General features: G+C 40.1%; 1 protein-coding gene across 2 annotated transcripts in view; it reads left to right on the forward strand.

Moving 5' to 3' along the window:
- The window catches only part of LOC144781426 (inverted formin-2-like), a 363383-nt gene that overhangs the window by 130917 nt on the left and 216618 nt on the right, over positions 1-15848 (forward strand). For both annotated transcript variants that reach the window (XM_078660278.1, XM_078660277.1), the window contains exon 2: positions 5604-6012. In XM_078660278.1, coding sequence (XP_078516404.1) covers positions 5604-6012 — 409 coding nt within the window. The remainder of the gene's footprint in view (positions 1-5603; positions 6013-15848) is intronic.

Consider the following 15848-nt stretch of genomic DNA (forward strand, 5'->3'; position numbering starts at 1 on the left):
TACATTGAGAGACCCCTTTTGCACGGCCAAGTGAAGATGAACAAGTGGCTTGGATGGAAAAGTCTTGATATCTAAACATTGTGGTACTAGCTTCTTTCCAAGTTTCCTACAACATCAACATTTCACATTTCTTTAAAAAGGTTGTAGTATCTTGATCTTCCGATCACTTAGAGAGGCTGTGCACATTCCAGGTACATAAACTAATAGGCAATTGAGATTTAGCTGAAGCATTCAATCATCAATCGTCTCCCTTAAGTTTTCCTTTAGTAAGGATTTGCGTTAGCCAGGCCCAATCCTCCATTAGTTATTTACAACAAGGGGTGGTGAGGGACAGAATCTCTGAATTAAGCAGAATACTCTCACCCAGTCAAGAGATCAGGGCTAGATCCAACACCGTTTTTTAGCTCAATGCACCATCCCAGTTTCAGAACCTGGCTGTATGCAAATTAGTCTGTTCCTGTCCCAGTGCATGATGGGAACAGGGCAAACCAAACTACAAAAGCCAATTCTTACACTGGGAAGGAAACAAGCTTCCGGGGACCGGTTTCTGGCATTACAGCCGTCTTCGGCCCGGCTTGCTTGAATCCTGATGGTGCAATGAGCAAGGGACTCATGTCTGAGTATACCCTTCCACGCTTAGGGTGGACAAAATTATTTACAACAAGGGGTGGTGAGGGACAGAGTCTCTGAATTAAGCAGAATACTCTCACCCAGTCAAGAGATCAGGGCTAGATCCAACACCGTTTTTTAGCTCACTGCACCATCCCAGTTTCAGAACCTGTCTGTATGCAAATTAGTCTGTTCCTGTCCCAGTGAACAGGGCAAACCAAACTACAAAAGCCAATTCTTACACTGCGAAGGAAACAAGCTTCCGGGGACCGGTTTCTGGCATTACAGCCGTCTTCGGCCCGGCTTGCTTGAATCCTGATGGTGCAATGAGCAAGGGACTCATGTCTGAGTATACCCTTCCACGAAGACGGCTGTAATGCCAGAAACCGGTCCCCGGAAGCTTGTTTCCTTCCCAGTGTAAGAATTGGCTTTTATAGTCTGGTCTGCCCTGTTCCCATGATGCACTGGGCCAGGGACAGACTAATTTGCATACAGCCAGGTTCTGAAACTGGGATGGTGCAATGAGCTAAAAAACGGTGTTGGATCTAGCCCTGATCTCTTGACTGGGTGAGAGTACTCTGCTTAATTCAGAGACTCTGTCCATCACCACCCCTTGTTGTAAACAATCCTCCATTAGGACTTGTCGCTTTGGGATTTATTCTCAGATATGTGGCCGTTAGATTGAATTTGAGCCCTGAAGATATTGCTGGTTTAAATAGGGGGCCAATGGCTCCCGTTAACAGTGCAGAATTCCTTCTGGAAATCCTGCTTGTAATTGCATCTGACGTTTCATTTTTCTTTGGCATTCTTGAGATCAGTAATATTGGATAATTTGCATTATCACATTTCCCATTCTGCAAAATATGGTCCACTTTCAATAACCTATTCGCAATATCTTTGCAGTACAGTTACTTTCTTGTGGTGAGATAGTAGAGTCTTGGACAGATTCAAGAGCAATTCGTTTTAATATATTGCCACAATGTACAATGTCACGTGATCCTCTTGATTCTTACAATGGGAGAAAGAGGATCTTAGTCGAATTAGTGGGACAATTATCCTAATTTGTACTTATAGTTTTCCCTACAGTGTAATCTGGTCTTGGTTTTGCGCCTTGTATATCTAGTCGCTTAGGGGATTTACTAATTAGGGAATGTGCTTGAATATTACCTAAATATACTCTACTGGCCATTAGGCCGTTTTGCAATTGTACTGATTTTTTTCTTTGTGAAGAAATGCCACTAGCTACTGGTTTGTTCTTTTATACAATATTCTTTTGAAGTACTAAGGTTTCCTTTTTTGCATTTCCTCTTTTTTTAACAGTGGGTATGTGACCATACCTCTCTCATCAAGCAATGACAGTACCTCATTGCTGGTACCTGGAGTATGGTAAATCAATACTCACTCGCTAGGATTTTGTGAATGTTCTCCTGTTTTGTCCATCAGATATATTGACTGAATAAAACTGGACGGAGGTATAATGGTTTTTCAAGTTTTTTAAAATAATGTCTAGCTGTTTGTTTTGTCAGATAAGACCAATCTAGCCTGCAATTACCTTGGTGCATGAATCCAGAAGCCAACAGTCCAAATTATATGATATGGATCCACAAATAATTGATGCAAAACAGGTGAAGCTGTGTCTTTATTGAATGACTGTCTGGAGTGAGCCCCACTGTCCTTTGCAAGATCCCATGCTAATAGGAGCTAGCAAAGGTTTTTTTGGCACTGGGAGCCCATGTAGTGTGTGTTATGCTCTACCTTTCCCTCACTCCACAAATATAAGTGGTCTGTAGGCTCTGCATACCAAGACCATGGGAGGTGAATAAATGGCCTCTTGGTGAGCATCTTCTGAGTTTTCTCTTGTACCATCTGTTCCGCACCACCGGCCAACCCTTTGAGTTCCCACAATCGCATTTGGAAATGGGTTGGTATTGAAGTAGCTGTCTGTTTCAGTATTAGTGTGGTGTAGCAGGCCTTTGAAGTCCATAGGGAAGACTATTGGGGTAGATACCATAAGACACTGCGGTATTCTGCATTACCAGAAAAATAGTGGATATTGCATAGCCTCCTGTATCAGTTTGTGATGGGCGACTGCAGCCTTTTGTCTTTTTATTAACTGCCATTTTTAAGGGACCTCACTAAGGGGCTGTAAAAAGCTGAAACAAAATATGCCAAAAATGGGATTTCTTTTTCAGCCACTCTTACAGGCAATTGATAGTAATTTCTGTGCAGTTTCTGTCAGCCTGCCGCACTTTCTTTATCCCCCATGTATGCCCCCATGATTCCATCCATTGTCTCCAAAATGTGTACACCGCTGTTTGTGGATGGGAGAAAGAAAAGTTTGATCGTGGGTATCTCAGGCTTTTTAGCCGTCAATATGGAAGCGTGGGCTGAAATTTGTGTTGGCAGTTGATGCTAAATGCCCTCACTTCAACTCAAGGACTGGCTGTTGTTGCTGCTAAGGGCAGCACTAACCTTCACCAGCTAAAGCCCTTGCACTAGAGCCAGACATTCCCTCTTTTGTATACTCTGCCCACCAGCACCAAGAGGCCCTTAACGGGGTTGTCTGTGGTTTAAAGATGCTGTTACTAACTGACATTCCTAGTGATCAACCACCACCCTCAACCATTGGATGCAGTATCCATCTTTCCCTTGCTTGTAACCACGATTATGACTGAATAAAATATACCCACCAAATGGACTGCTCCATAGTTAAAAGCTCCATCTCTATCCCTAATTTTAATACGCAGTGTGATATAACCACTCCGAAAGCTAGTGTAGCCAATTCTGACATAGACCCACCCAGGAGACATTTAACTGCAAGTGCTAGTTCCTCACCATTATTGGAATTTTCAATATCTTTGACCAAATGTCACAAAGTTCTACAGAATGCAATATTAGTTACTCAATTAGATTTTCTAAGTTTCATGGCAATTAGTCGAGGGTTTCAGAAGTATCAAAGGCGCGTAAAAAGTGTGTTATAGACTGGGTGGTGCAGGAACTTTAATAATTTGTGGGTTTTAGGTGGTGGCCTTTGATAATGTTGGGAACACCCATAATCCAGTGTGATTGTGGATATTCCCAAACATTTGCAGTGCTTGTCCCACCTTAACCGAACTTTTTCTAAATGTACAGCTTCAGAGTTTATGTAATAGTGTATTTAGCATGGGAGGGTGCCCTTAATACCCCATTTCCTCAGGGGCAAGGAAGCAGGTAGAGTGTGAGGAAGGGATTTATCCACTCAAGGAATTATTGCCACATGGACAAAAAATGGGACTGAGGTGTGTAAATACACATTTCTTCTACCTCTTTGCCTTTAAATTGTATACACTGCAGATAATCTACGGTGTAGGGTTCAGGAAAATGTAAGTATCTCTAGATGTCCACAAACTTAATTGGTATAAAAAAATATGTGGGAGCCTTCAGGAATTCCAAAAATGCTGAGAAGTATTCACATTTGAAGACTAAACCTTCGGCTGAATACTGTATCTATTTTTTTTTCTTTACTCTTTCACATTGCCACTGTAGTGTGTCCATATAATTGGCAAGATGGTCCGTCAAAGTATTGTGGACTGGTACTGCTGCAGGTTTTCAGTGGAAATAATGCTCCACCTTCTTAAAATTACCATGTGCCATTTCTGCATCTGATAATACCCTGTCTGGTACTGAATTTGTGTGTGAATAAGAGCATGGTAGTCAAGATGAAAATGAATAAATGGTCAGTAGTACTTGTCCCCACTTGGTTTCCCCATTCTAGACCTCATACTTGTAATGGGCAGGAAAAAGACGGTAATAGTACACAGCAGTAGTAAGGGTGGGACACCTCATTTACTTGCCATCCCCTAATGAGACCCTATATGTATGTATTTTAGAAAAATGCATCCTTGGACTTCTGTAAATTGGAAACCGATCCAGAATTATTTCAATCAGGCAAGGAATGTGCCACCCTTCTCTACTTACTGGAGTCCTTTTCTGTTGAAGTACAGGGACCGAGTACCGCATTGGGAATGGAGTTTGATCTTGGTACATATGAACTGAGCTAGGAACATCTCCTCGAAGAAGGCCTTTATCAGATTTTTCTCAGGTGGAGGAAATCCATTGGGATGAACATTGCATTTTAGTAGCTTTTCATTCTTGCCCTGGCATAAGCTGCTGATGTTGCCACATCGGTGGTTCCAGGTGGGCATGTAATCTAACGTCCTCCGGTTGCCATGAACTTACTGTGGAGTGTATTTTGTTACATGTAGTTCATGGGTAAATCAATACTATGGTATTGAGTTGCAAACTCTTCACGCCTAAACTCTTCACAATCACTTTTTAAACTGCATTGCTCCCAGTATATCCGCTCTGGAAAGAGGAACAAAATAAAATAAACTCTTACAGATTTACATGTATATTTTATGTGAAAACAGCTAATTTGATCAGCTCAAAATACAGGAGTATTATCAATAACAAGCACTTTTTGATTTGACAAAATCTGTCTTTTATATTTATATAAAGCACTACTGTTTGTACCAGTCAGCAGTTGTATGTGGTCTGTTCATCTCTGGATATCGTAGCACCTCCTTTTAAATATTGCGATTCTGCATATAAGTATCATTATTACATACATTTGTTCCACAGGAACCATTGTTTTTGATAATACAGTACCTACCCTGGCTCTGTGTGAGTAGGGTTCCCTTGTTTCTGTTTTCAAACTACAGTAGTGGCAGCTGCATGAATGGTGATGTTTATAAACTGAAAGGCAAATTATCATTTAATTGGATAGAGTTTCAACAGTAAAAATATGGAGAATATAATTTCTTCATCTCTCCAAAGCTGGGAATTTTGACCTATTTTGTCCCAAGTATGGCACCCAGTAATTTATGTTTGGTTGCTAATTGTGTATTTCCTGTGCTAATCCTAAATGTAGCCTACAAGCACAATAAAAACAATCACTTTGGCGGTCCTTACATAATATTGCCATTTTGCCTCTAACTTTATATTCCTTTTTTCAGGAAATCTATTCTAAGATGGCATTGAAGAAAGCTGGCTCACAAAAGAAATGGGCAGCACTGAAAGACAAGATTGCTTCTCCACAGGCTGAGCAGATTGAGGGTAACCTAGAGAATGCTGACCCAGAGCTCTGCATCCGGCTCTTGCAGATTCCATCTGTCGTTAACTATTCCGCACTAAAGAAAAGGCTTGAAGGATGTGATGAGACCTGGATGGTTCAGTTCTTGGAATTGAGTGGTCTGGATCTGCTTTTGGAAGCCCTAGACACACTATCTGGAAGAGGCGTGGCCAGGATTGCAGACGCTCTTCTTCAGCTAACATGCATCAACTGTGTAAGAGCTGTTATGAACTCCCGCAAAGGGATCAAATACATTGTGACCAATGAAGGTTATGTACGAAAACTGTCACAAGGTAAGAACAAATTTAATAATTTGCACGTTTGATACAGTAAGAAAGTGCTTCTTTCTGATGGTTTCCCACTTTTCCGTGATTGAATACACTGACATATTTGACTCCAGGCAAGGAGAAGGTGTTAAACTCCTCCCCTGTGATTTTTCCTGCCCTTTGAAACATTGTAAGACTAGTTGGTTCTAATTGGCATACATGGCTGTTTAGTAAGGCCACAATAATATGGTGCAGTAATATGGTGATGAATTTGCACAGTGGCATGAAGGTGGATTGTGAAATGTTAGCTGTAGCATGTCCCTACATGCCTTGCACCAACCACTTCAAAAATATGACACGAGGGCTGCCGCTGCAAATGATTAAGGTATGCAAATGTTGCTGCCAGCACAGCTGTTTTTGACATGTTAAAAATGTACTTTTGGCATTAGTTAAGACACCCATTAGTAGTTCCTTGGAGCATTCTATGTTTGGTTGCAAAACATAAGAAGGAGCCATGCCAAATATTTAACTGGCATCTCTTTCCAGTATGAGAATTACACAATTTTATTTTTGCAAAAAAAGCTAAAGCTGCTATTCCATTTTGTTAAGGTCTAATTTTAGATTAAATGTTGCTTTTAATCTCTGGGATGGGTTAGATGGATGAGCTTCATGGAATTTCAAACATTTATCAAAAATCTAATTCATTGATGAGCATAGATTTGTTTTTGCCGAAATGCCCCAAGAAAAATGTCTAAAAATTGTTAATGTCTGCCTAATATGGAGAAAAAATAACTGCCCCAGAAACCCCAGGTATGGAGGCCAGTTGAGACTCTGCCCCTACATGCTAAGATGTTCATATGCCTCTAATTAGGTGGGGGGTGGAGAGAGTCAGACTTGTTTGGTCTGGAAACCTGCGGGTTCATATGAGATAAAAGATGATGCTAGTAAACTTCAGTATCACACATAGGCAGTGCTTTGGGTTTATCATCTCATTATTGTGCATTACTTAATTCATTTTCTCCACTCTCAGGTTATTCATTTAAGGTGTTTTCCATATTTTTCAAAATACTTGTTTTACCACGGACACTGTCCTTCTTCTCAACACAAAGCATTCTGAATCCTTGATAGATAGAATTACCAAATCCTAATAGAAAGGTATGCTGATTACATGAATTAATCTGAAAAAAACCTCATATAAATTCCTTTGGAGAATCAGCGTAAACATCTCATTGCCTTCCTTCACCCTGATCAATATTATAATTATGTTAGTCCCCCATACAAATTATTATTATTATTTTTTTTTATTTCAAATCGTTTTTATTGAAGTAAGAAAACAAAAGTAAAAGACATTACAATAAATCTTCCATCATAAGTGATTTGATACAGATATTGTCAGACCAGTACCGAAACTACAAATGATAAAAAATAAGAGAAAAATCACTCTTGCTTGTCTCATAGATATAGATTAACATGTCAAACACTCGACGTGTGGATGTAGCGGGTATAGTTCTAACCTATGGACGAAGGTGCACGCTCATATATCACAAAGTACTATAACAAGGTCGTACTGCTTCAAGGCGGCTCAAAATGAAGGGAAGATTTGTCTAATGATTTCCATAACTTCCTATTGGATGGACACCACGTAGAAGACTGTAACGCCTGATTAGTAGCACCTCTTAGGAAAGACAGCCATTCCTGCCAGATCTTGAAATGTACCTCCTTAGCACATTTCCACTTGCATAAAACAACCTTACAGGCCAAAGTTAACATTAAATCCAAAAGCTGGCGATCTTGCTCATTTGCCAGTCGTGGTTCCAGCCCCCCTAGAATGACATATACAAATTCCTTTATAGGTTTTATCTTAAATACGTGATGAATGCATACAAATATTTCCTCCCAGTATTCTCTTAGTAAGGGACAGTTGAATAACATGTGAGGAAGATCACCAGCCCCTGATTGACAATTCCAGCACTCCGGAGAGTCACGTAATTTACATTTAAATAGCTTTTCCGGAGTCCAGAACGACCTATTCAGGAGCATATACTTCGTCTGGAATAGGATGGGTGATACTTTGTGGGCAAGTGCTGACTTATGAATCAATTCCCAGTCAAACTCTATTCCTGTGGAATTCGGTTCCGCTTCCCATCTTGCTTCCACAGTTTTGTGCGATTTCCTGGGCAACGGTAGCAACAGTTTATACACCTTGGAAACGAAGTGACCTGCGTGCGTGCATAATGCGTGGGAGATGTCCCCATACAAATTATTTTGATGCCTTCATTCTCGCCCAGTGCTTTCTGTCAGCCTGCATTCTATTGGAATGATTTTCCCTGTCATTTTAGACCATTGCCTATTTGCTGTATTAGACTGCCGTATTTGCAGTATTAAAGTCGATTTTTTAACGTGTATTTTCACTACTAGAGAATATATGGTTTTTCTCCCCAGCCCACTATACTCAATACAGATTGGATTATTTTTGGTTTCTCACAACATATCCCAAAATCTAAGAAGCGCTGAAATTGGCTCTATTCTGATCTCAGACCATGCTCCCATTTCCATTCAATTGGACATAGTTTCAAAGTCTAATTTACCAAGAAGATGGCAATTTAATAACTCACTTCTTCTAGATCCAAATTTTTACTCTTCTTTTGTTTCCTTTTTTAATGAAATCTTTTCTATAAACCAAACCGATACTCTTAATTTTTCCGTAATTTGGGAGCATTCAAAGCAGCTGCCAGAGACTTCATCATTGCTTTTGTCTCCATCAAAAACATAAAAATGCCCGTAAGGTTACCAGTGATCGTTTGGCTGAGATAAAGAAGCTGGAAGACTCATATTTCTCCTCAAAATCTAAAAACTGTCTCTCACAACTTATTAAGGCAAAATTTCAATTTAACAAGGAATTTACAGACAATGCCTCATTATATCTGCTGAAATCAAGCGCAAAGTTCTATGGTGGTCAGAATAAGGCTGGCAAACTCTTGGCAAATTACTTAAAAACTAAACATAATAAGTTTGATATTGATGCTGTTTACAATGAACATAACACATTGTGCACTAAAGATCCAGAGATTTTATAAATCACTATACTCTCCTGAGACCACACCCTTAGAATCTGATTTTATACAATTTCTATCAGGTATCCTTAAATCTTATAATACTCAAATAGATTTTACCCCCTTAGAAGCTGATTTATCGCAACAAGAGCTTCTCAGTGCTTTACAGTCACTTAAGAAAGACAAAGCTCCGGGACCTGATGGATTTACAGTTGAATTTTTTTACCACTTTGCTCCTATCTTTCTTCCTAAACTACTCAATTTCTTAAATCTTTTTACAGAGTCAGGAGAATCTTCAGGGTCCTTTTTAGAAACTCTAATATGTTTAATACCTAAAGATGGGAGGGATTTGAAATATTGCAAGAACTATAGACCCATCTCTCTCGTAAATATTGATTATAAATCTTTTTCTAAAGCACTAGCTATTCGTCTTGAATCCTTTCCCCCCCAATTACTGGGCGCAGAACAATCTGGTTTTGTTAAAAGCCGTCTCCTTTCTGACAGCAACCAATTATTCTTTGATATTTTATCAAAAACCCCACACTTATCCCACTCATTAGCTGCAATAGCATTGGATGCCGAGAAGGCGTTTGATCAAGTAAATTGGTTGTACCTCTTTCAGACATTGAAATGGTTCGGTTTTGGTTCCAAAATTATTTCCCTGATTTCTATTCTATATTCTAATCCACGAGCAGAAGTTTTTGTGAATGGTTCTTCCTCTCCCTATTTTGAACTAAAAAGAGGGGTACTTCAAGGTTGTCATTATCCCCCTTCCTCTTTAATCTAGCCCTGGAACCTTTTTTGTCTAGGATTCGCCAAATGTGGATATAAAGGGATTTGAAACTAAAGACGCCCAATTTAGATCAGCAGCTTATGCTGACATCTTATTATTTCTTTCCGAACCTCAATCTTCTGTCCCTACCTTCTTACAGGAAGTGGAATTCTTTGCCTCTGTCTCTGGTTATAAGCTCAATCGGGATAAGTGTGAAATACTAAATCTAACAAAATAAACATTCAAAGATGATTTTAGCTCTTCCAACTTTGCTTGGAACCCACATCATATTAAATATTTGTGCCTTCACTTTACCCCTTTACTTTCAACAACGATATCTCTTTGCATGGAGAAATGTTTACAAAAAATTTATATTTCCTCTCTGACCACTAGATGGCACCCTTTATATCTCTGATGGTGGGGTTGCCTAGATACTATTAAAATGATGCTGCTTCCATTAGTTTTATTCACCATTTCTAATATCCCTGTCCCTATTCTTTTACAAAAATTAACTCTATATTATCATCATTTCTGTGGAACAAAAAATCATCTTGTATGTCCTTGTTCACAAAACGTAAAGCAGAGGGCGAAGTTAATTATCCAGATTTCCCCACTTATCATAGAACCTTCCTACTTCACCCGGCTTCCGAATGGCTCTCAGACACTTCACTGGAATGTCCTTTGTGGGTAGTACTTGAACGTTCCTTTCTTTCCCCTTTCTCTTTTATGGAATTTCTCTCATTTACCCGTAGACCACCATCTTTTTCCACTCCTTTTCTCAAATACACTTGTAAACTTCTGGGTTTTTCTCCAACCCCATCTCCTATCGATCTACACACCTTCTTTAACTCCTCTCTCTGGCACAACACATCCATTTTAAATCTTGGAGAAACAAAGGCTTAATCTGGACAGACCAACTATTTTCTCAAAATAAGATCTTGCCTTTTTCTGACGCCAGTCAACTTTTTCATTTGGCCCCTTCCTTCCAATCCAAATATAACATACTTTCACAAGCTCTTTCAAATGCATATACTCAAATCCTAATTCATCCGAAAACTACCCCGGTTAACGGCTAGTGTGCCTTTCTATTTTCCTGTCCTAAAGCTTCCAATATTCATATCCATTTACGATCCTTATAGCTTGTTAGAGTAAAGACCAAAGTTTAACTTTCATGGGAAGAAGACCTTGGGGTTGATTGGCCATCTTCTCTGTGGAATAAAATATGGTTCAAAATTAGGAAAACTTCTCGAGCGGCAAATGTTACACAAATGTTACACGAACTTTATTCTTTATCTACAACAGGATCTTGTTACACCCAGTTGTACTACATAGGCGACATGTCACAATACCAGACACCTGTTGGTTCTGCTCCTCTCCACTAGCTGACTTAAAACACCTGCTTTTTACTTGCTCATACATACATAACTTCTGGACATCTGTCTGGTCTCAAATTAACTCTATCTTCAACTCGATTTTCCTCTTTCTATCACACACTTATTCTTGGGTAGTTTATCTCCTATCTGGGAGGATCATGCTTCTAATACAAAGATCATAGACTTACTGTTAGCAATTGCCTTTCATCAGATTACAAAATATTGGAAGGATTTTCCTAATCTGTCCTTCCAAGTTTGGTAGTATGCAGTGTGTTATTATCACAGATTGGATACAGCATGTATTCATCCCATCCATCTAGCCATGAAACGCCTCAATACATGGTCACCTGTTACATCATTCATTGATCCAGTGCTAAACGCTCTTTTTCTTTAACTCCTGCTCAACATGAAGTTGCTTGACCTCCATGATATTCCATATCTTAGATATTAATATTATATAATATGTTGTTATATTTTGACTAATGCTATGTTGCTATATGGTTGTTATATGCAATGCAATGCTTAATAGTTATATTGATATTTTTCTGCTTTTTCATTCCAACCTAGATATGCTTACTTGATACTTTTAACTTTTATGTTCCCCTTTGTTTCTTTACACCCCTCATACTATATTGTACTGTAACACTTGTTTTCTCAATAAACTTACTTTTTGAAACAAAAAAAAAGTCGATTTTAGCATACAGATTTAGACGTAGCTTTTATAGTTGATGAGTATTAATGTGTTATGCATTTCAGAACTTATATGAAATAATTTCCAGTGATAGCTATGTAGTATAGTAATATATTACAGTCCTAGGTTAACCTGAGAGATACAAAACATCAGAAGATAAAGTGCCCATATTTTTTTTCAACAGTTCTCAGTTCTATTCACAAGTTATGACAAATCCGTCAGATTCTAAATATAGCTCCAAACAGATTATTTAACACCATTTTGTCACAGTATTCCAATTAATCCGAACATTTTTCACTAAATCGGTATATATTTTTAAAGAAACAGAAAAAAATAAACAAAAGAATAAATTGCAGCATAGTATCAAGTTACATTTTATTCATGATTTGAAACTCAGAGGTGGTCCACACAAAACAATTTAATTCAAGTTAAAACAAAGAACATCTTTCCTCGAATCATTGAAAAGAGTTGATAACATTCATTAAGATATACAAATTAATAACGTAGCTAAACGATACTAAAATCAGTATTAGTTTAAAAAGCATTTTTAAAAAAAGTAAAACATTTGCCAGCAGAACAATTTAATACGGAGATTAAACAAATGTTGTAGGGCTTCCAAGAAAGATCGTACGGACAATTTCAGAAAGCTAGATCGCAACCACTTACCGCAATGCAATTTAAGGAGATAGCAAACAAATAAAATATGCTACAGATCTTGAAAGCCATTCTGACAAAAATTGCAAATTTCAAAAGTTCCATACTATTTGGATGTTAGACAATTCAAAGGCAAAATAGGCAATCGCAGTAATGTCCAGAAACATCCAACCTCTTGTGACATATTCCATGTCACATATGGTTGGATTTTTATTATTACAATGGTAACTTTTACCCTTTGATAGCCCCTTTTCTTACCATAAGCCTCGTTGTCCAAGTAAAAACTTAAAGCCAGTGACACTTATTTTAAGCAGGCCTTTAGTTTGAAGGCGGGAAGAGAAAGCACTGAACTTTGATCAAGCCCATGTTGGTCTATGGCATATTTGTATTTCCTGTACAATGAAGGTTTTTTCTTTTTTCTCCACAACAGTGTCCTTTCTCATATATTGCTTATGGTATCTCAAGGCAGAAAGCCCACTGGACAACACCCGCCAAACCTTGGACATAAGTTCTTTTAATTCCCAATTCCACCCTTAGGGCTGCCAATGATGCTAAGGTATTGCAAGAAATAAGTCTTCTCAGAATCTGCCCCTCTACTTTATTCAAAAAGGCCCATCTAGTTAAATTTGTGAACTTCACTGCATACAATAAAGTCGTGGAGATTTTGCTCAGATAATACAAGAGAAGTATCTTCTACCTGTACCCTTATAGAATGCTCCCAGTCCGTTAGCCTGAGACTGAGCCTTACACGTTATATGAAATATGACCAATATCGCTCAGATTACAGCAAATAATTTCCTCCAAAAAATAAATGTCTTAACCTCTTCCAATTTTTGGGAGCCTAAATACCAAGTAAATGTTAGCATATTAAGTGTGTTTCTTACCATGAAAGCAGAGAAATTTGCTGGTAGAGGAGTTCATTTACAGATAATGTGTGTCAGCATAGTGTTGCAATTAGCGGTGAGTGGAGCTTACAGATTTTTGACAAAATCAGCGGAGTTCCGCTTGCATGCGGAATACCAGCCCACCCCTAATTATAGGGCAGTGTATAGGCAGCGTGCATACACTTGGCACTGTACAGGCACGGACTGCACTCCATCCCATATTCATACAGAATAGGATGTACCTAGCATTCTGCCTACCTGCCAGGAGCCGGACGGTCATGGAATTCATTTGAAGCTTGCCAGCCTCCCAAAAGTGTAGCACTACTTCGGGTGTGTGGTAAGTACCAGAGCAGTCCAAAGCTCACTGGCTCCCAGTTGTCAAAGCTGCTGCCCCTTCATGACCCAGGACAGGGACAGGACAGTAGTACCCAGAAGCATCCCATGCAGCCAGCATCCTGGTGACATGGGGTTGGTGCATGCCGCCTCAGGATACGGGCTGATCACTGCAAGAGGAGAGGACTCTGAACGGTACCCCCAGACGGATGAAAGAACCCCTATCAGCAGAGACAGGCAGGGTCAAACGCACCATGAGTGCGCAGGTCTGGGGAACAGCACTCAAGGGGTCACGGGGTCACACAGGAGGACTCACTGTGCACACACAGAGTCAACAGAGCCTGGGGTGCAGGAGGCTGGACTGCACTCATTGCAAGCACCCGTCACACACCCTAGCACCCAAATGAGCTGTAAAACGCAAAGACCAATGGAAGGGAGGAGGCTGCTGTGCATTACCTATCCAGGAAATCTTTCAGGTCTCCTCTTCCAATAAAGTTGTCACATACAGCAGCAACAAGGGCTTCAGCGGTCATGTGCCAGCCGCTAGACTATGGAACCATCTCCCTGATGGCTAGAAGCGCAGCAGCCTTCTCCCTCCTGTTGATCCATGCGTTTACACAGCTGAACCCTATTTGCAATCCAGTTGCTGAGATGCCTTGATGTTCGAAAAACTGTGACTTCAGATTGGATGTTGCCTGCAGTACCCAGTTGTAGTTGCACTTGCCCTCTCACTGTCCCTCCTGACACAGAAGTGTTCATTGCAAGCAGAGGTGTCAGGGCCCAGGGGTAATAAGTGTGTGGGCTCCTGCACCTGTCAAGAGTCAGAGAAACGATTGAAAAGGCTCAAGTCAGCAGGCTTTTCTTCTCTGGGGCTGATGCTGAGGGCAATAGTTTGTTGTAAACTGATGACACTCCCCTCCCCCAGGTTGTCCTCTTGCTTCCTTTTCGCCTAGGTTCTATCAATCATTAGTGGCAGGGAGCAGTGCACCTGCTCTCTTGTACATTACCCCGTGGTGCACGGGCATAGTGTTTAAAAGCCACTTATTCGATGACTCATGAATAATTATGAGGCTGACCAGATACTCAAAATTAAGGGTGTACAGTGTGTGGTGGCAAACTTTGCTACTCAGTGGCGGTCAGCAGAGTTTTTGCTGAACTCCACGCTCTGAGCGGAGCGCAGAGTGGACAAAACTCCGTAAACTTACAGCTTAGCCGAGTCCACCTACCACCCTTAGTTGCAATGCCCGTAATAGGCTTTTAAGAACTTTAGGGGTAAGATCACCAAGTCATCTGCATACTGAAGACATGAAATTGGCTTTCGCCAGTATTAGGTGGTAAACCCACAATTTGTGAGAGGGTTCAGGCAGGTCTGAGATCTATTGAGAGAAAAGCAGTGGAGCGAGGAGATACTCCTGCTTTAATCATTTTTGTGTTGGGTTCGTCCTGGAGAGTCCTCGATCACCACCTAATTAAACTTGGCACTATGTGACAGAGTGGAGGGCAATAATTGGGTGCAATAAAGTTCCAGGAATGCCGAGGTCCGACATCTTCTTCCACGGCACTGGATGATCCACTTTATCAAAAGCCGTGCGGAAGTCTATGAATGCGGCCTATAACGGACAACCTCTAGTAATCCCATACTTCTCATTAATTAATTGTAATGCAGCTATGTTATCTAAGGTCCCATGCTTTTTCCTAAAACCTCTCTGCTCTAGCGGGATTATTTTATTGCCCACCACCCGCGACTTAAGCTGAGCCAACAGACATCTGGAAAATTCTGTAACCACTGCATCTAATAGGGCAATCTGGTGGTAGTTTGCATGCAAATTACTGTCAATCTATGTAGGAGAAATATGGGTCGGCATGTGATATTCCATATAGTGCAGAAAAGAAGCCGACCCAGCTATCTTCTCTAATTGGAGAAGGGGAAGACCTAGCTCTTGTCCAGCAACAATCCACAATTATTTCCCAGAAGCTTCTCATATGATTCTTGAAAGCTGCCGCTCCTAAATCTATCCACCTGTGGTCTAGACTTTGGGTTTTTTAAGCTTGCCATTGGGTGACTTATGTGCCTTTTCAAGAGAGACAAGTGACTGGACCAAT

This window comes from Lissotriton helveticus, chromosome 9 (genome assembly GCF_964261635.1).
Source record: "Lissotriton helveticus chromosome 9, aLisHel1.1, whole genome shotgun sequence".
Classification (NCBI taxonomy): Eukaryota; Metazoa; Chordata; class Amphibia; order Caudata; family Salamandridae; genus Lissotriton; species Lissotriton helveticus.